This window comes from Pituophis catenifer, unplaced genomic scaffold (genome assembly GCF_029215685.1).
Source record: "Pituophis catenifer annectens isolate HBS135680 unplaced genomic scaffold, rPitCat1.0.hap2 SCAF_1, whole genome shotgun sequence".
Classification (NCBI taxonomy): Eukaryota; Metazoa; Chordata; class Lepidosauria; order Squamata; family Colubridae; genus Pituophis; species Pituophis catenifer.
Window position 1 is genome coordinate 255,906,371 of NW_027256881.1, and position 21,741 is coordinate 255,928,111.

The 21,741-nt window shown below is 40.8% G+C and overlaps 1 protein-coding gene across 3 annotated transcripts in view; it reads left to right on the forward strand.

The window, feature by feature from the left end:
* TEAD1 (TEA domain transcription factor 1) overlaps positions 1–21,741 on the forward strand; it is a 217,289-nt gene that overhangs the window by 173,473 nt on the left and 22,075 nt on the right. For all 3 annotated transcript variants that reach the window (XM_070957486.1, XM_070957487.1, XM_070957488.1), the window contains 4 exons: positions 9,556–9,690; positions 9,893–9,939; positions 12,308–12,369; positions 13,175–13,299. In XM_070957486.1, the coding sequence (XP_070813587.1) occupies positions 9,556–9,690; positions 9,893–9,939; positions 12,308–12,369; positions 13,175–13,299 (369 nt within the window). The remainder of the gene's footprint in view (positions 1–9,555; positions 9,691–9,892; positions 9,940–12,307; positions 12,370–13,174; positions 13,300–21,741) is intronic.

Below are 21,741 nucleotides of genomic sequence, written 5' to 3' on the forward strand. Positions count from 1 at the left end.
CCTGTTATATTGAACTACAATTATCATCCTACCTAGCATATCAAATTATCAGGCTGGGGTTTATGGTGTTTGGTTTTTCAAAATTTTTTTACTTCTGCCCCCAAACACCTTTATAAGTATTCAGTCCCTTTGTTAATTGAATATTTCTAATCCCAATTTCTTCCAAACTTCTGCTTTTTACTTTCCATTTTCTTTTATTACAATGTATTGTATAATGAAGGATTATGATTACGATAATGTAGAAAACTCTTAAAATTCATACAATATTTATTGGTGAATAGTGCTATTTGTAATAAAAAGTAAAAACAAACAACCCACATGTACAGGTAGTCTTCAATTTACGATCACAATTGAGCCCAAGATTTATGTTGTTAAATGAAAAAATTGTTAAGTAAATTTTTTCCCATTTTACAACTTTTCTTGCCACATTTGTTAAGTGAATCACTGCAGTTGTTAGTTGTTAAATGAATTTGGCTTTTCCATTGACTTTGTCAAAAGGTCGCAAAATGACTCCTGAACACTGCAAAGGTCATAAATATGAGTCAGTTGTCAAGCATCTGAATGTAAATCACATTCTGCAATGGTCATAAGTGTGAAAAATGGCCATAAATCAATTTTTTTTCAATTCCGTTGTAACTTCAAACCATCACTAAATGAACTGTTGTAAGTTGAAGACTACGTGTATTCAGGTTCCCAGGTTCATAGGAGGATCTATACATGTGCAGCTATAAGTATAGGTAGTCCTTGACTTACAATAGTTTGTTTAGTAACAGTTTGAAGTTACAAAGACACTTGGAAAGAGTGATTTATGACAGTTTTTCACACTTATGACCATTGCAGTGTCCCAGGATCATATGTTCACCTTTTGCAACCTTCTGATAAGCAAAGTCAATGGGAAAGTTAGATTCACTTAACAATTGTGTTAAGTAATAATAACAGAGTTGGAAGAAACCTTGGAAGACTTTTAGTCCAACCCCCTGCTCAGACAGGAAACCATATCATTTCAGACAAATGGTTGTCCAATCTCTTCTTGAAAACATTCAGTGTTGGGGCACCCACAACTTCTGTAGGCAAGTCGTCCCAGTAATTAATTATTCTAACTGTCAGGAAATTTCTCCTTAGTTCTAGTTTGGTTCTCTCCTTGATTAGTTTCCATCCATTGCTGCTTCTCCTGTCTTCAGGTGCTTTGGAGAATAGCTTGACCCCCTCTTCTTTGTGGCAGCCCCTGAGATAGTGGAACACTGCTATCATTTCACCCCTAGTTCTTCTTTTCATTAAAAACACTTAATAACTAGAGTGATTCATTTAACAACTGGGGCAAGAAAGGTTGCAAAATGGGGCAAAACTCACTTAACAACTGTCTCATTTAGCAACAGAAATCTTGACCTCAATTGTGGTCTCAATTTCAGTCCACTACATGCATATTATGAATTAGAGCAGCTGTTTTAATTCTTTATTTTTACCAGTATTTACATTATGTGTGAATCTGAACTCAAGTAAAGAACTGTAGATAAATTGCAGCAGTCTGAGTGGGCAGGCAATCATAACCATCAACCATTTTTATTTTATTTTATTTTTTGGACTCATGCTTTAGTAAGGTCAGGCTTCATATACAGTGGGGCAAAAAAGTATTTAGTCAGCCACCAATTGTGGAAGTTCTCCCACTTAAAAAGATGAGAGAGGCCTGTAATTGACATCATAGGTAGACCTCAACTATGAGAGACAAAATGAGAAAACAAATCCAGACAATCACATTGTCTGATTTGGAAAGAATTTATTTGCAAATTATTGTGGAAAATAAGTATTTGGTCAATATCAAAAGTTCATCTCAATACTTTCTTATATATCCTTTGTTGGCAATGACAGAGGTCAAACGTTTTCTGTAAGTCTTCACAAGGTTGGCACACACTGTTGCTGGTATGTTGGCCCATTCCTCCATGCAGATCTCCTCTAGAGCAGTGATGTTTTGGGGCTGTCACTGGGCAACACGGACTTTCAACTCCCTCCAAAAGTTTTCTATGGGTTTGAGATCTGGAGACTGGCTAGGTTACTCCAGGACCTTGAAATCCTTCTTACGAAGCCACTCCTTCGTTGCCCGGGTGGTGTGTTTGGGATCATTGTCATGCTGAAAGACCCAGCCACATTTCATCTTCAATGCCCTTGCTGATGGAAGGAGGTTTGCATTCAAAATCTCACGATACATGGCCGCATTCATTCTTTCCTGTACATGGATCAGTCGTCCTGGTCCTTTTGCAGAGAAACAGCCCCAAAGCATGATGTTGCCACCCCCATGCTTCACAGTAGGTATGGTGTTCTTTGGATGCAACTCAGCATTCTCTCTCCTCCAAACACGACGAGTTGTGTTTCTACCAAACAGTTCTACTTTGGTTTCATCTGACCATATGACATTCTCCCAATCCTCTTCTGGATCATCCAAATGCTCTCTAGCAAACTTTAGATGGGCCCGGACATGTACTGGCTTAAGCAGGGGGACACGTCTGGCACTGCAGGATCTGAGTCCCTGGCGGTGTAGTGTGTTACTGATGGTAGCCTTTGTTACGTTGGTCCCAGCTCTCTGCAGGTCATTCACTAGGTCCCCCCGTGTGGTTCTGGGATTTTTGCTCACTGTTCTTGTGATGATTTTGACCCCACGGGGTGAGAGCTTGCGTGGAGCTCCAGATCGAGGAGATTATCAATGGTCTTGTATGTCTTCCATTTTCTAATTATTGCTCCCACAGTTGATTTCTTCATACCAAGCTGCTTGCCTATTGCAGATTCAGTCTTCCCAGCCTGGTGCAGGTCTACAATTTTGTTTCTGGTGTCCTTCAACAGCTCTTTGGTCTTCACCATAGTGGAGTTTGGAGTTTGGTGACTGTTTGAGGTTGTGGACAGGTGTCTTTTATACTGATAACAAGTTCAAACAGGTGCCATTAATACAGGTAATGAGTGGAGGACAGAGGAGCCTTTTAAAGAAGAAGTTACAGGTCTGTGAGAGCTTGTTTGTAGGTGACCAAATACTTATTTTCCACCATAATTTGGAAATAAATTCTTTCCAAATCAGACAATGTGATTGTCTGGATTTGTTTTCTCATTTTGTCTCTCATAGTTGAGGTCTACCTATGATGTCAATTACAGGCCTCTCTCATCTTTTTAAGTGGGAGAATTTGCACAATTGGTGGCTGACTAAATACTTTTTTGCCCCACTGTATTTGATAAAATTTAATCCTACCCCCACCCCCCACCCGAAAAGTGGGATGGGGATTGACAGAGACCAGAATAGTGTAGGAGAGTAGTGTAGGAAATATGGTATAGAATATTTGTCCGTGTTTACTATTTTAGGAAGCATTGTGATTACTTTGGTCAAAGCAATTGTTTAAATATAGCTTAAATATTTCTGGATTTTTTTAAAAAAGAAAATATATATAATTCGCTGTCCAAGGAAATGCTACTTTGCTCCAAGGTTTTAAGGAAGATTAATCTATAATTTAATGATTTAATAGTTTAAATTAATAATTCATGTCAAATTTCTATTCAAATTTGCACTAGCAACTTCATAGTTGTACCTTATTCTAATTAAGCTGTTTCATATGAACTGCTGCATAACTGACAGCGAAAATAGATGCACGTTTTCTTAAAAAGTCAAGGTCTTGATTACTTGTGTTCATTAAAGATCCCAGTGTACTCAGAGGTGGAGAACAAGGGTGTTAAGTCATGTATCTTGGCCAAATTCCATTTTAGGTAATTACTGCTAATCTCCTTGCCTAAATTCCCCATCCAGTTTTAATTGGATGTAGACTTCTTCACTAGTTGCTCAAACGTCATATAGCATTTTAATGAGTGATTTAATCAGTTCTTAGGAGTTACGCCAGAACTGCAGATTAAGACAGAAGGCCAAATCTTCCTTCTTCTTTACTTTCAAAGCAGGGAGGTCTATTTAGTCCTGCAGATATCCCCAAATAGGTAAAAATTATCTATTTTTTTCTCCTATTATCAGGAGAGAGGGTGGTGATCATTATTTGTTCCAGAACAAACAAGAACATTATCTGCTAGAGACAACTTTATGCCAGAAATCAAGCAAGCAAGCCAGCTGCCAGAGGCATAGCAACAAATATTACTTGTGTGTGTATATATATAATATATATATATATATATATATATATATATATATATATATATATATAAATTATATATATATAAAGTGTTTTTTTTCTGTCGAAGCACCTGGTCTACCCCAATATGGGAGGGAGCATACTGCTTCCCTTTCGCCTTTCAGTTTCAATCCAGGAGCCCTCAAACAGTCGCATTCACGACAAACCATTTAATACCAAATATTTGCTGATAAAGAACTTGTGGCTCAGAGGTTAATACAACTGCCTAATATGCAGGTAGCCCAGGTTCGAATCCAAGTAAGGGTATGGCTAGCTGATGAGAGCTAAAGAGCTTGAAATAGATCTATACTAGTCTCCCTTTATTTATCAGCAAATATAAATTTGGTATAAAATGGTTATATGCTGAGATATATGCTGAGATGTAGTAGATGGGCTCAAAGTAAATATTAATCTCTCTCTCTCTCTCTCTCTCTCTCTCTCTCTCTCTCTCTCTCTCTCTCTCTCTCTCTGTGTGTGTGTGTGTGTGTGTGTATACACACTTGTTATGGCTTAATAACAAGCCCATCTACTACATCTCAGCATTATGTGTAGATAATAGGATTATAGTTTAGTCAATACCCCAGATAACTGTGATTTATGGTAAGCCAAGGTTAAAAATATAATATAATATAATAAGCTTAGTGTTTCAGATGAACCCAACCATTACATTCTCCAAATATGAAAGAAATCTGCATATTTGATCTTGCTTCCCCAATTAATAGTTGTTATGGATCTCTCTGACTGGCTAGACAGGGTATAATATGAAAATAATAGAGATGGTATAGTGGTTAAGTCCTGGCCTAGGAACTCTCCCCTCAGGCATGAAAGCCACCCTCACAGCCCAACCCATCTGGTAAAGGGGTTGTTGGAGGGGAAACAGGAGGGAGGTATTAGGTATTTGTGTTGCTTTATATTACATGTATTAAAAAGTGGCAACAACATCATAATATGAAGAAGTTAAATTGCTCTGGGACTTCAGAATTTAGACAGACAGGCACCTGCCACATAACAACCACGACTTAACAGTTGTTGATAAGAAAGACAAACAAGTCTGGATAGTGGATGTGGCAGTGGCTGGAGACAGCAGAATGGAAGAGAAAGAACTGGAGAAGATAACAAAATACAAAGACCTACAAATAGAAATAGAATGACTATGGCAAAGGCAAACAAGGGTAGTACCAATTAGTAATAAGCGCCTTGGGTGCAGTCCCAAAACAACTGGAGTGCCACTTGAACACCATTGGCATCGACAAATTTGCCATCAGTAAATTGAAGAAGAAGGCTTTACTTAGAACAGCTTGCATCCTACGACAATATCTGTAATACCGTCAATCATCCAGATTTGCCTATCCAAGGTCCTTGGTAAGGACTCAATAGGTAGACAAAAATGCTGAACCCAGTCTTAACATCTGGCTGACCACGTGAATAATAATAATCACAATCACAATAATCCCATTATGTCTTTGGAGGCTTAGGTGCTGAGATGAATGTCCATAGCTCGACTCTGGCACTTAAAATTTTGTGTGGCTAGGCTGTGGTTGTGATGGGCTCTAGAATAAGTGTACAGAAAGTAAGACGTGATTTTAGAACCAGTACTGCTTATTTTTCATATTTAAAATGATAATAAAAGATCCAAAAGCTTGGGTAACAAATTTGGTCAGGGAGTTGGTTAGCTTTTTGAATAGGTTCTTTCTCATCCCCAACCAGTATATTTCCTAGTTCTTCTGCAACCACACTGTTCTCAATTGTTCCCTTCGCCTGCAAGAGCAGCTTACAAGATGGGTCCACAAGTGTTATGGCCATTTCTGGAACATTAATGCCAGATCAGATTTTGGTCTCGTATTCTGTGCAGGATGGATGGAAGAAACTACTATAAGCAGCTGCTCTCCTGCCATCAATCCCCCCCACCTCCCAAATCAGATAGTTTAAAATAGGCAGCATCTCATTATCGATACAGGAGCTTCCACCACCAGTGTCTTAAGTCTTTTGGCAGTGTTGGCAAAACAAGGTGTTTAATTTTATTAAAGTTATCAACATGTCTATTCTTAAATCCTTCTCTCCCCCCCCTGCCCCCGCCTTTCAATGAATCTGCTTCTTGGTGAAAATTTAACATTCCTATAAATACCGAATGAATTGCAATCCCCTTCTATTTTTTTAATTTGCTGTAGCCTATTTTGCTAAGAAATTGCACTTATGTAGAAACATTTTAACAAACTTTTTGTTGTTACATCCAGGTAACAAGCATGGTAAGTATTGTCAGTAAAACAAATATATACTTTAACTATGCTTGGCAGAGATATGTATATATATATGTATACATATGTGTATGTGTGGGCACATATATATGTATACATATATATATTCTTTTTTAGTAGCTTTAACTATACTATTAGCCTGTGCTGCTTCTAAAGGAGCTGTTCAAATTAAAAAGCTGCTCACTTCTCATTACTCTGTATGAGCTTTCAAGGGAATACTTGTGTGAATCTGTATTCCACATTGGATGGCATGCATTTCTAGCCAGCATGCTTGCAACTTTGCTTGTAATCATAGGTTTGCCTCTTAGTGCTTCTGTCCCTTCACTATTCAGTCTTACATCCAAAGTTGATCAGTTCCTAAAACCATGATTTATCCCATGGTGTTAAAACTTTTGAAGCAAAATGTAAATTATCTCACTTCCATTCAAATCAATTCTTCTGCTGCTTATACAGCAGTAGTTATAAATGATCTCTGAGAAAAAATGTGAATGAATACAATATAACTTCTAATTGTCAATAAATCAGTGCCTGGCTAGTCTTTCTTTGGACTATTGCCCATTTCAGTCCATTCATGCACAGCTTGTAACTTCAAAGATGCTGCTGCTCAATGGGGAAAACCCCACACAGGTGGAATCTATGTGTGAATGGCACAAATGCATGGATGCTATCAATCAAATGCATCTCTCTGTAGCAGTTGGCTTTCTCCACATCATATGAACCCCCAATCTGTTATATGCAGACTCTTGGCAGCAATATATCCAAGCATGCACATTTTCTTTTCTTTCTTACTTCAAGATTTATGTATTTATTTAGTAGAGGTTTAAAATCACAGTAAAAAAGAAAAAAAGAAAAGCAAAAAGAGACTCTTAGTAGTTTGAGATTAAATTTAAAAAAAACTGAACTAAGATTAATCCTCCATGTTAAAACACTGCATTTAACCTTTAGAAGTTTTCTAAAATCATATTATTATTCAATAATAATCACTTTAATTTCAATGAGTCAGAATGAATTAGTAGACATTTCTGTCTAATTCAAGAATTCTGTCCTTATTTAATAAATCAAACAAAGTTGTAGATATTAAAAATCTTAAGAGAAACCCAAACTTCAAATGCAGTGTTAGTCCATATTTAGAACTATAATTCATAAATGGTTCTTAGTTTTTAACCTTGATGTACAGCTTGGTTGCTGATTCCAAGGTGAGTTTCTATATAATACAGTATAGGGATCGGCCATGCTGGCATTATTCCAGCCCTCCACAGAACTTGCATTTGTTTAGCAACAACGTTCCCTTTTAAAACAGTTATTCTGTCTTCCTGACATAGAGAGGAAAATGATAAACTAGCAATTCTTGCTGTGCAACAGCCACTGACATAATGTGTTAGAGCACGGGGGTCAAACTCCCGGTGTCACGTTTCCGTCGTGCAGTATCGTGATGTTTTTCCCTTCGCAGAGCTGGGGTGGGCGTGGCCTGCGCGTGATGCATCCAGACTGCGGGCTGCCAGTTTGACACTCCTGTGTTAGAGGTTGTTAAGTCAGAATCCAGACCTCTTGATTCAAAGCTGGAACTTGAGCTAGTTAAGTTCTATGACTCAAGAGTGGCCAACCCAAGCTTAGTTTATGGGAACATATGTGATTGTCTTTGTGTGATTAACAAGGCAAATCTTATACCTTAGGACGTTAGGAAGTAAGAGGCCACAAGTGGTTGTGTTCATAAATTCATTATTGAATAAGTGGAAACAAACCAGGATCAGTCTTCGGGATGAGCAAAATAATTGTGGCTTCATTAGCTAATTCCTAGCTTGTTTCTTCTCTTTTTAGCTGTTCTTTCCTTGCACCCTCTGGACTGATTAGAGGATTAGGCAAGAAACAAACCCAAAATAAGACGGAATCCCACAAATCATGTATTCCTCTTTGCACATTGTGCTCGAGATAGAATTGCAGTCAGTAAGCCAGTAACAAACTCTATAATTTATTATCCTAAAATAAATCATGCTTTATTCACTCAGATTTCTTATCCAAAACTAAACCAACTACATTATAATTTACTACAATGTGCTAATTCCTCAAGTCCTGATTCTTGCTCTAGTTGCCCACAATTACAGTGTAGCCCAGAGGGAATCTAGGCATATCACTCTATTTCTAGATGTCCTTCATTGCTAGAGCCAGTTTGGTCTAGTGGTGAAGGCACCAGGCTAGGAAACTGGAGACTGTGAGTTCCAAGTCTCTCCTCAGCCCTGAAAGCCAGCTGGGTGACCTTGGGCCAGTTTCTCTCTCTCTGTCTCTCAGACCAACCCACTTTACAGGGTTGTTGTTGTGAAGAAAATAAAGAGGAAGAAGGTGTGTATGATATGTTTGCCACTTTGAGTTATTTGTAAAAAATAATAAAGGCAAGATAAAAATAAGTAAAATGAATAAATACTTTTAATCGAATGATGTTTGGAATAGAATGTTTCCAAGCGTCTGGATATTTATTCTATGATTCTTCCTCTATAGATCAGCCTTAAAGGTAGCGTCCACCCTACGCGTTTAAACCTCGTTCCTTAAGAAAATATTCAGTGCTACATTTTCAACCACTTCAGATAAGACTTGCTGTAACTCTTGCAAACTTGTACCTTGCATTGTAGCGCTGTCCTATTTCTCCTTGTTGTACACACAGCAACTGTTAAAATGGCTTTTAGGCTTCCTGAAAAAAAAAAAGAAGTTAGATGAGGTTTAATGTGCAAAGGATTTACATTTATTTTACAGTCTACCGATGTACATATTTAAAACAAGTTTTTATTCCAAACTAGAAATGGGACTTTGTTGCTGCTTCAGAGTTCCATTTTCGGCATGGCACAGCACACAGGCTCTTTCCTACTTTGTTGTGGCATCATCCCAGCTTTCAATTCTCATTCAGTCGACTTCCTACTGTTTTTCAGCAGAGAATCTCTTTTAGAATTAAACATAATAATATTGAGCAAAGAACTTTGCCCTGATGCAATTGGAATGTATTTCATCCCCCACAAAGCTACATTTTTCTGCATGGTATGCTCTGTATTTTTCACATTTCCTGTGCCGTTTAATTTTAGCACATATGCTTTCTAACTGTGCTTGCTCAGTGTGCTTTGTTGGGTCCGGACTATTAATGATTGCCTGTAATTGTCATGTTAAAGGATCAGACTGCAAAGGACAAAGCACTCCAACACATGGCAGCCATGTCCTCCGCTCAAATAGTGTCTGCAACAGCGATTCACAATAAGTTGGGTTTGCCAGGAATTCCCCGTCCGACGTTCCCTGGAGCACCTGGAGTAAGTTAATTGGCTAAAATAAAATATATATTTCCCCAAAAGTGATTGGCAGAATATGCCTAAATTAGTTAATTTATCCATAAAAGGTTCTTCCCCTTTTCCGTTATAAATCTTTTGGGTTAAAAATGTGCTTTACTGAAAGTGACTTTTATACTTTAAATCTCTGTGTTTCGTTTCTCTCTTTCCTTTTGACCCAATCTAGTTTTGGCCTGGGATGCTACAAACAGGACAGCCCGGATCTTCTCAGGAGTAAGTTGGAAATCAAGAAACAGGCATCTTTGGTTTTGTATATTGGTTTACATATGTGATGGTATGGAATATTTGCCCGATTGCACTTTCAGGTAGAAATTGCCTCATTTGGTGACTGTTTGCACTTACAACAGTGATGAAAAAGTAACTTAGAGTTCAATTCTTATATTTACAATCTTCACTAGTCTGTAGAGCAAAGGAAAACTGAAGTAAGATCATAATTACAGTCACAGATTTATTTAATGACTATTTCACTTAACGATCGAGTGCCAACTGAGGTCTCTAAACAAGGACTACCTATTATTTGAAATAATGCTTACCAGTCCAGTAGAATTTAGTGCCTTTCTCTACAAATGAAGAAAGTAATAAACCAACTGGTATATAGTATTTACATGATCAAACTTTTCTGTAAAAGTACTAATTCCTGAAATTTAGAAAATTCCCCAAACATTTCTACCCTGCAGATGGTCCTTGCAGCTACAACAACTTGTTCAATGAGCATTCAAAATTATCATGGCACTGAGCAAAGGGAATTTATGGCTGGTCTTTGAAATTGTGGCTGACCCAATGACCCCACGGTCAGGTGATCTCGGCTTTTGGAAACCAGTTCACATTTACAGTATTGCAACATTTCACAGTTATGTGATTGTTGCCATTTGCAATCTTCTTTTCCAACTTCTCACAAGTAATATTTTAATTGTACACCACCCAGTACAATGACTGTGAAGTCAATGAGGATCAAATTGTCTTCCTGGCTTAAGAACTTTGCAAGTTAATGCTAAGACTGCAACTGCTTCGTTTCTCTTTTGTCCTAGCATAATTCATTCTAGGCTGTACATTCAACAAACACCAGGTCACAGAATTAGGCTAGGTGTCTTCTGCTCAGCAGGCATGTCACCAATCCAATTTCCAGCTCTCTGTCCAGCTTGGTTCTGTCAAATTCCGCATGTTAACTGAACGTAGTTTTTTTCCTTTAGTATTTAGTGTCAAGGGAAATACATGTACAAAGATTTATGGCATATTCCTTGACATCTCTCATGCAGGATGTCAAGGGTCACTCTCAAAAATGGGCAAAGGGCAGCTATTTAAACTTAATAAGTAAATAAGGAATAGGTGGGTTTCAGAGTTTGAGGGTAAAAACTCTGGGCCTTTTCATTCACCATTTCCTTTCTTACAGTCACCATAACTTTAAAAATGCAACAAGAAAGGACAGAATTTTGACACCATCCATTTTATCAAGGTCTAAGAGCTGCAAAAAGTTGATGGTGAACATATTTCAGTTTAGGTGCTTTGTACATATAACATAATTTTATATGACTCAATAGGCTGCTGTGAGTACCTTGGCTGAAAAATAGGTACATTTTAAAAGAAAGCAAATAAAAATGTTGAAAGCTATTTAAGAAGAAACATATAACCCAGAAATCCACTCCCAGCCTAGTTGCATATGAGAATTTATTGAATGTCTAGGAAGTCACCTAATCAATTACTTAAAAAGGCATGAGTATTTCTGGTTTATGCTTTGAGTAATTTGACTTTGTGCATGTGTTCAACCAATGAGTTATAGTAGTGAGCTTGGCACCATAATTAAAGCAACTAGAGCAGCTGGGGGTGGGGAGGGAAATCTCTCTTTAGTTGGCCCTTGGGAGGTAGTTTGCGTATGCCTTGGCAAGTCACTTTGCAGCCCGGAGGCAATGCAATTCCTTCTCCTCAAGACAAGAAGGTACAACAGTGCGTTGGGAGATATTGTTTATTGCTCTAAGCCTCGTCTACTGCTTCACTGTAGCTGAAAGAGACTTCTGTATATGCATAGTGAAGAAGCCTCTTCACTCCCTTACTGGGATCTGTCAGAGGAAGCCTCAAAGTGAGATAGCGTGGCCAGCCCATTTGCTGTTAAAGGTAGCAAGGAAATAATGGGACTGCTTTGCTGTCATAGCAAAGCACTCCCATGAAGCTTTGCAAGGCCCTTGCTTGTTGTGCAGGAAAGTAGGAATCCTGCCACCTTAAATCTCCCAGAGTTTAAACTGGGTCCATGTGTTATCCATAAAAAGGCAGGAACAATGACAGATCTGTGATGCAGATGATAATCATGATTCCCAATAAGGATCCAACTGTTTTGTTTGTGGCTAGCTTCCAGCTGAGTTAAAACTTATACCAAATGCTCCTTGACAGAATTTGGCCCCCTTCCTTTTTTTAGTCAGTAGTTTAGTAAATGCATTTATTGAGGTTCTATTTTTAATACAAAACAATATTTACAATAAATATTATTGCACTGGACTGGATTACAATGAGAAGAAATATACTTATTTTTTTTAGTAATAATTATTTTAAGCAATGGTGTGTGATTTCATTGTCCATTGGTTCGTTTCAGCATAAAGCCATTCGTTCAGCAGGCCTATCCTATACAGCCCACAGTCACAACTCCCATTTCAGGTAACGTTTATTAATTTATTTGTGGTGGGGTGGGTGGGGGTGGATGGATGGAACTCAAGACCGTATTTAGAGCTCAGCACAGGTTGTGGTTGTTAAAACATGTATCAAAATATGCAGGGGAGTTTGGTAGCCTCTTTATTTAGTTAACAATAATGAATCTATATGTATGTGAACCTGTGTACATAATTATTTGCACATTCATCAGTAGTTACAGAATATGCATGGAGCTTGCTTAACAACTGCTCCCGCTTCTGAGCACAGCAGTAGTTTGATGTGTATTCCAGAATTCTGCACGGTGGAAGCATTAATGAAGCAGAAACTCAGCTAGAATCATTCAAACTGGCCTTGCTGGCAAAAAACAAAACAACAGTGAAATCAAAATGCAGTGTCGAGTTGACCCTGTAAACAATTGTGATTCTTATTTTTTACACTTTATTTCATGCATTTATTTCACTGCACTCTTCCTTCCCAAAGGAACTTTCATAAACCATAAAAAAAAAACACACCCCAGTAATTATAAAACAAACTATCATACAACAGTAGGATAACACGATTGGAGTACCAGCATGAAAAATGCAGCTCAGGTCAAAGACAGCTGAAAAGGCAGCCTAGTCTTGGGACAGTTGTCATCTTGCAAATGTCTGAGTGAACAAATGTGCCTTCAATTGACCTTTAAAAGACAGCATGAAATTTGTTCCCTCAGAAAAGGCAGCCTAGTCTTACCATTAGCTCGTAACCATTTACCGTCTAAAAACAACCAATAAATTTATTAATTTCATAAAGGATGGTTCTTTGGTTTTTTTAGGATTTGAACCCACGTCAGCTCCAGCACCATCTGTTCCAGCTTGGCAAGGTCGATCTATTGGAACAACTAAACTCAGACTTGTAGAATTTTCTGCTTTTCTAGAGCAACAAAGGGATCCAGACTCTGTAAGTGCATCTCCAAAGTCTTCCTTCCTTCATTTGTTCATTCATTCATTCACAAGTAGTCCTTGACTTACAACCACAATAGAGTCCAAATTTTGAGTGCTAAGAAAGACAGTTCTTATGTGAGTTTCACTCCATTTTACGACCTTTCTTGCCACAGTTGTTAATTACTGCAGTTGTTAAGTTAGTAACACAGTTGTTAAGTGAATCTGGCTTTTGAACCTTTTTTACTAACAATGTGGTACTCAGTGGTGGGATTCAAATAATTTAACAACCAGTTCTCTGCTGGGTAGGCGTGGCTGGGTGATCATGTGACTGGGTGGGGGTGGCCAGCTCAACATCACTCACTACACCTGGCCCTGCCTCCCGGCCTCTCACTTCAAAAGTCTCAACAAGATATAATCTCTATTTATTTACTACTACTAAACATCACTTGACAATGGCAAGGAAAATCACAAAATGGAGCAAAGCTTAAATCGTGCTTAGCAATGGAAATTTTGGCTCAGTTGTGGCCATAAATTGAGGACTACCCCTACTGAGAATGTAGGATAAGGATCCTACTTTGCTTACCCTTTGGGGGTGACTTTCAAGAAACATTTCAAGATGACAGATTTTGGGCGCAGGTGGTGGTGGTGTAGCCGAAACTGGTGTCGGTTGGTGGGGCAGCCGTGTTCGGATGAGGGCCGCCAGAGGGTGGCAGGGAATCTGAACAAGGGCAGCGCTCCTGGCGAGAAGGCCCTTTGGTTGCTTTTCACTCCTGCCTTGGGAGCGGGGGAGAATAAAGAGGCCACTCGGCAGGCCAAATGTTCACTCACTCGCTTATTTTGCTCTCCTGCCTCCACTCTTGCAAGCTGCCTTTTCTCTTCCCAGCTCCTCTCATCCCAGAAGCACTCCCCTCTGTGCTAGCAGCCATCCCCTTCTTCCTCTCCCTCCTCACTGCTAGGCGATCCTGTATGAAGAAGGGCTCCGTGGCCGGGGGGAGGGGGGCTCTTAAAGGGACAGGCCGTGGCAGCTGCCTTCTGAGTAGCTTCCAAGGCAGGAAAAGTCGTCCCCTCCTTTTCGGCTTTCACATACACAGAAAGTAAACACGCACACACCTCATGGCGCCGGAGGGACTCGGCCACATGCCTCTCTCAATTCTTTGGCAGATTTTGGATTTCACTGTCCTGGCAGGCTGTAAAAACCTCAAATAGCTCCATGATCCTACAAGCTTGTAAACCTCTTCCCTTGCCGGTGCCCTCATCGGCCAGCTGTGGAGAGCCCGTGTCTTCCGGGAGCAGGGGAGGCAATGCTCTGGCAGGCTGGAGAACTGCTAGGAGGGAGCAGGATAGCCAACAGCAGGCAGAAAATTGTACACAGGTCTTTTACTGGTCCAAGTTAAGAAACTTGAGTTTACTTCATGAACCTCGCTCTGCTGCCTTTCCGTCCTTCCCACCCCTCCCGCTTGTTAAATTTCTCATCCTCCCCCAGGCTCTAGGCCCAATTTAGCAAGATAAGGCAGGGGGGGAAGCGAGTTTTTTTGGCTCAGCATTGGCTGCCACATTGGAGATTTCATTAAAAGTCCTTTTTTAAAAGTGCAGCCGCAGAGCCCTTCCCAGGGAGCAACGCCTCTTTGGACAAACTGATCCATCCCAAAGGTGAGCTCCAGAGTTTCCATGCGCCTCTGCTGGCCCAAGCACCCTGCCCTTCAGAGCCCAATGGGGCCAGCACCTGGCGGTAATGGCGTTCCAGGCTGGCAGATGTCCCAGGGCTGCACGCACAGCGGAGCAACGGCCCCAATGCGATAGCCTCCCAGAAGTGGCATATCTCCCTGTTGCGGCCTGAATGCAGAACCCAAGGCAGAGGAGAGGGTGAACAGACAGGCGGCATGCGGACAGAGGCCCCATGGAAGGCGAGAGGCAGGAACTGGCACATCCCCCCGAGCCAAGGTGGAGGGCAAGCGGGCGGCCTGTAGGCGGAAGGATGGCAAGAGCCAGGCCCAAAAGACAACCAAGCCTGGCTGTGTCTACCCTGAGGCACTGAGATCAGCTGGGCCGCATGGCCTACATGGTAAGCTGCAGTGAAGACAGGCAAGCAGGCAAAGCATTGAGATCAGTTGCGCCGCAGGGACTGCGTTCTCTGGGCAAGCGAGCGAGCGAAGGAGCCAGAGAGCTGGTGGGGCCACAGGCATGATTCTAGGCACCAGCCAAGGCAAGATAAGGAATGACTGGAAGGGGTGGTGGGGTGGGGTGGGCCCAGCTAGTGGTACGATTTGCCAGTCCTCCGAACTGCACAAAATCTTAGCTGGTTTGCCCAAACTGGTCCCAACCGGCTGAAGCCCACCTCTGCAATTACTGCTTAGTAAAATAAGTAATTCCTGGCAGCATAACTTTTGTTCTAGTTCTGTAGATAGTATCCTACTTATTATAGTTTTTTGCTGGCTTAGCCAAATTCTTAGCCAAATTCAACCCCCAACCACTCAAACATCCCTACGAGATTTAGCAATATTCAGCCAAAAGTAAAATTTGAGAATTATATATTAAACCCCTCTAAGTGTAATTTATTTCAGGATCATTAGCTATGTTAACATGGTTAAAATGGTGAAATTATACATAGTGCTTTCACCCATCTTTCATCTTAACTTAATTTAAAATTTAAAAATAATTATTTCAGCGTATCTGTTAGATATTTTTTAAAACTGTGCAGGAGAGAATATAATAAATAGAGAAAACTGAATAATTCGGAATCAAACATAAAATGGGGTGGGGGGGGTTGTAGCATTTAAAGTCATTTCTGTCATTCGTTCAAAACCATTTTTTTTCACTCTGTACATCCTGGCCAGTCATTCCTTTTCAGTTTACTTTCTGCTTAGTTCAGTTGTTCTAAATCTCTGTGTTAATCTCCTGTGTTATACTTACCTTTTCACTCCACCTAAACTATTTATTAGGAAATCAAATTTTCTGCTTTGTACCTTTGATAATTCCCCTTTGATTTACTGTAAATAAATGGATGTGATCACAGGTTTATTTTTATTTATTTATTTACACTTACATGCCACCCATCTCACCAAAGGAGACTCTGTATTTTAAACTATACTTTGAACTTTGGTTTGTCTAATAAATAACAAAGTCTGGGTTCATATAATAGAGCAGTGCTTCCCAAATGTGTGTAAATTAAGTAAAAATGTTTTTTTGGGGGGTAACTTCACACAAACCACACACACAAATCAGTCACAATAGGGACATTTAAATAAGAACTTTCTAATAAGTGATTTTGGGTAATGAAGGAAAACATTTGGGAAGCAATGATCTATAGCACTTAGAGCATAAATCATACTTAATGTGGCTTGGTTTACATTATTTTGCTAATGTGATTGGCTTGATTTGAATTTAGAAGGGCATGTGAATCCTCCCAATCACCCCCTTCTTTCCTCTTTATATCATTTTCTACCTGCTGGGATCTCTCAGATCCTGCTGTTAGTCTCCTGTTATTCTTGATGATTATCTCTTGACTAACCTCATCAATACATCTCTGTTGGGATGATCACAGTGTAGATCTCACAACCTTTGTTCATCTCCTGCTGATATTCACTTAGGTTTTGTGAATATCACTTTGTGATGTCACCTTCTCACATCACAATCAGCGTATAACAGATTGAACAAATATTTTCTTCTGAGTCATTTTGTTGATTATTATTCAGATTGTTCTTATCAAGAGATTTAGGTACCTGACTCCCACCCTCCCACCAAAAATCTATCAGTTGTTGTTGTTGTTTCTTTCAAATCATCCATTGTTAATTAGTATTCCCTATACCTAAAAAACAAAACCGCATATCATGCTGTAGTCATATTGTGCTTTGATTATCAACATTTGTTCTCTCTGGCTCTCATTCCTCGTACTTTTATTGCTATTGTTTTCTTCTGCCAGCATTCTTCTTTTCTCTCACTGCTTAAATCTTTTGGATCCCTAGATTTGGAAACCTTGGGTAGAACCTCTCAGTACTTACCCAAAATTTACCAATGAATTGAAATTTTGAAAGAAACAGAAAGTAAAAAAAAAAAGAAGAAAAAATACATTTGAATCATTATATTAACAACATGAAAATTAAAGTTAAATGATTTTATTTATATTCTATTTATTAGAATTGTTTTTTTAAATCCCACTTTTATTACTTTTATAACTATAATACTCCTTTCTCCACCTATTTTTCCCCCACAATACCAACCCTTTGAGATGAGTTGGACTGAGAGTGACTGGGCCAACCAGCTTTCATGCCTCTAAGGTGGAACTGGAATTTATAGTCCCCTGGTTTCTAGGCCATCACATGGTCTAGTGTAAGGCCCACTGCCTGAAAAGGTTGTCATCAAATGATCAACAGAAGGTGTGTGGGGGCAAAATGTTCTGTCCCCATCTCACACACGCACACCAGCAGTCGACCAAGAGTTTATTTATTTTATTTTATTTATTTATTTAAATTTCTTTACCGCCCTTCTCCAGAATAGGACTCAGGGCGATGAACAGCCGGAGTAAAAAACAATACATACAAAATTTAAAAACAATTTAAAATAATTAAATATTATTGGCCGTAAATTAAAATAACCCAATTTAAAATCAATTTAAAATTAACTCAAGCCAGCCCCGCTAGTTGAAATAAATGGGTTTTCAGGGCCCGACGAAAAATCCGGAGGTCTGTTATTGTACGTATCTCTGGGGGGAGGTTGTTCCAGAGGGTGGGCGCCGCCACAGAGAAGGCTCTCCCCCTGGGGGTCATCAGCCGACATTGTCTGGCGGACGGCACCCTGAGGAGGCCCACTCTGTGCGAGCATACTGGCCGGTGGGAGGCTATTGATGGCAGAAGGCGGTCTCGTAAGTACCCCGGCCCTAAGCCATGGAGCGCTTTAAAGGTGGTCACCAACACCTTGAAGCGCACCCGGAAGACCACCGGAAGCCAGTGCAGCTCGCGCAGGAGAGGTGTTACGTGGGAGCGCCTCGTCGCCCCCATAATCCCCCGCGCGGCCGCGTTCTGGACCAGCTGGAGCCTCCGGGTGCACCCCAGGGGGAGCCCCATGTAGAGAGCGTTGCAGTAGTCCAGGCGGGAAGTGACGAGTGCCTGAGTGACTGTGCGTAGGGAGTCCCGATCTAGAAAGGGGCGCAACTGGCGTATCAGGCGGACCTGATAAAAAGCTCCCCTGGCCACGGCCGTCAAATGATCTTCTAATGACAGCTGTGCATCCAGGAGGATGCCCAAGTTACGAGCCCTCTCCGTGGGGGCGAGTGATTTGCCCCCAATAGCCAGCGATGGGGTCAGCTGGCTATATCGGGACGCCGGAAGCCACAGCCACTCGGTCTTGGAGGGGGTGAGTTGGAGCCTGTTTCTCCCCATCCAGGCCCGCACGGCCTCCAGGCACTGGGACATCACTTCAAGGGCATCGTTGGGGTGGCCAGGGGTGGAGATGTACAGCTGGGTATCATCAGCGTACTGATGGAACTCCACCCCGAAGCCACGGATGATCTCACCCAGCGGCTTTACATAAATGTTGAACAGAAGGGGCGAGAGGACCGACCCTTGTGGCACCCCACAAGCAAGGTGCCTCGGGGTCGACCACTGCCCCCCTGTCAACACAGATTGCGACCGGTCAGAGAGGTAGGAGGAGAACCACCGCAAAACGGTGCCCCCCACCCCCAACCCCGCCAACCGGTGCAACATGATACCATGGTCGATGGTATCAAAAGCCGCTGAGAGGTCTAACAGGACCAGGATAGAGGAGCAACCCCTATCCTGAGCCCTCCAGAGATCATCCACCAACGCGACCAATGCCGTTTCCGTGCTGTGCCCAGGCCGGAAGCCGGACTGGAGCGGGTCTAGATAGACAGCTTCATCCAGGTACCGGGGAAGCTGTTGCGCCACCACACTCTCAACAACCTTTGCAACAAAGCGAAGGTTGGAGACTGGACGATAGTTAGCCAAAACAGCCGGATCCAGAGAGGGCTTCTTGAGGAGGGGCCTCACAACCGCTTCTTTCAAAGCGGCCGGCAGGATCCCCTCACTCAAAGAAGCGTTAACAATCTTCTGGAGCCAGCCTCGTGTCACCTCCCGGGAAGCCAGTGCCAACCAGGAGGGGCACGGGTCCAATAAACATGTGGTTGCGTTCAGCCGTCCCAGGACCCTGTCCATGTCCTCGGGAGCCACAGGATTGAACTCCCCCCAGATAACACTCTCAAGACCTGTCTCAGTCATCCCGTCCGGACATACCCAGTCAGAGTTAAAATAAACCAGCAGACAGGAATTTCCTTTGATAACAGAATTGGCAGCAACCCAGTGGCTGCTTGCCAACAGTTTTTTACTTACAAAGGGAGGTTTATCTCCTCCGACCGAAAACATCAAAGTCCACAAAAGCCAAAGAATAGTCAAGTCCAGTCCAAAAAATCAGTCCAAGCAGAGTATATAACGAAGTTCCAGAAATGCAGAATGACTTGCTAGCTTTCAGTTTTGTCCGTCACAAAGCCTGAATGGCCACCACACCCCCTTTTATCCCCTGTGGGGTGTGGTCCAGTGACTCAGCTTAATCTCTGGCATGCCTCCTTCTCTGCTGCATGCGCTTGTCTTTCCGAAGCTGTCGGGGATCCAGCCAAGACTTATCTCCGTCGCTGTCTAACTGCGGCTGCTTGGAAATGCCTGGCTCCTGGCCTGTCTCTTCTCCTTCGGAAGACACCTGAGGCATTGCCAGAGAGGAGGGTCCTGGAGAGGGAGGCCTTGCCAATTCCTCTCCTTCACTTTCGGAGTCTTCTCCCTCCGATAAGAGGGGCTCGGGGGTCTGAGTCACAACACAAAAATATTCTTCAAACATAGATAATTCTGAAGTGCATAGCAGGCAGATCAGGCAAGCTCAAGCTGCTTGATAATTTTGGAAGGGAAGGAAACAGAAAAAAATAGATTGTGGTATTTTTCCATAATCCAAAGGGGAATGAATATATTGGTCCAATAACGGTCATTGTTTATCTTAGAAAGTGCTAGTAGCAGTACTGAAGGCAGGCTTGGAGCCTCTTTAAAAGAGCAGAATGTAGAAACACCAAATCAGCCAGTGGTGGGTTTCAAAATTTTTTACTACCGGTTCTGTGGGTGTGGCATGACTTGGTGGATGTGGCAGGGGAAAAATCTGTAAAATCTCCATTCCCTTCCCAGTCCAAGGGAAGGATACTGTAAAATCTCAATTTCCTCCCCAATCCAGGGGAAGGTTACTGCAAAATCCCCATTTCCTCCCAGTCAGCTGGGACTTGGGAGGCAGAGAATAGATTGGGGTTGGGCCAGTCAGAATGTTTACTACCGGTTCTCCGAACTACTCAAAATTTCCACTACCGGTTCTCCAGAAGTGGTCAGAACCTGCTGAAACCCACCTCTGAAATCAGCCCTTACTAAGGTCATTGCATATTGTCGTCAGATCCTACATTTCTGCAATAAAGGTCACGTTATAATTTAAACTGTTTTTGTAAGCATTTTGTATCATTTCTATCATTTCCAGAGGGTTTTTAACCTGTAACCTTATGGGACTTGGGGCTTTTCTCCATTCCTCTGGTGAGGGGCCCAGTGATTCCCATAGCTATATGGCAATAAAAGAGACTTTTTTTATTTTTACATCTATCTCCAATTGCTTTGGTTCTTTTTTTAAGCATGCATTTTTTCCACAACAGGTGACTAGTATTTCTCGTGAAAAGTTGAAAGCTACGTTCTACATCATGCAAATGATAAAATGTAGGAAAAGTTCTTACAAGTTTTTTTTATGTCAGGTTTTGGAAAAACAACAACAGCTTGAGCAGATAATATTGCAATAAGTGAAGTAATAGCCAGGCTCGCTCTCTGTATGGATTTTTTAAAATTGGAGATTAAGAAGCTAGATTTTTATACTATAGAATTTTTATACTATAAGACTTACAAGAAACTATAGCAATATTAAGAAATCTCTTAATGATGTATTATTATATTAAATGAAATATAATTATTATATTTATATAATTCCCATTATTATTTTTTTCAATTGGCTTCTCTATGGAGTGTCACAAAAGAGTAAATATCGATCTATTTAGTTTGTTTTCACACAGAGAAAACATGTTCAATTGAACATTTTATAAAGATTCCCCCCTCCCCTCAGATATTCCATGAACACATGGAATTGTCTATCTTAATTTTATTCAAAAGCTTGTGAACTACAATAGCCTGCAGAGGTATTTTGAGGTTTTTGTATGTATATAACTGTTTTCTCTAAGGCAATGAGTATATGTGAAAGGAGATATTATCAAGAGTGTTTTTAGAATAATAAGAGATCAGAGATATAGCACTATAACCTTGCCTAAGAGGAATCTTTACAATAATCTATGAATAAAAACTAACAGCACAATGGTAAGAAATATTAACGGAAACAATAATGGTTCATTTTTCAGTGCTGCTCTTTGAAAGACTGAATAAATGTT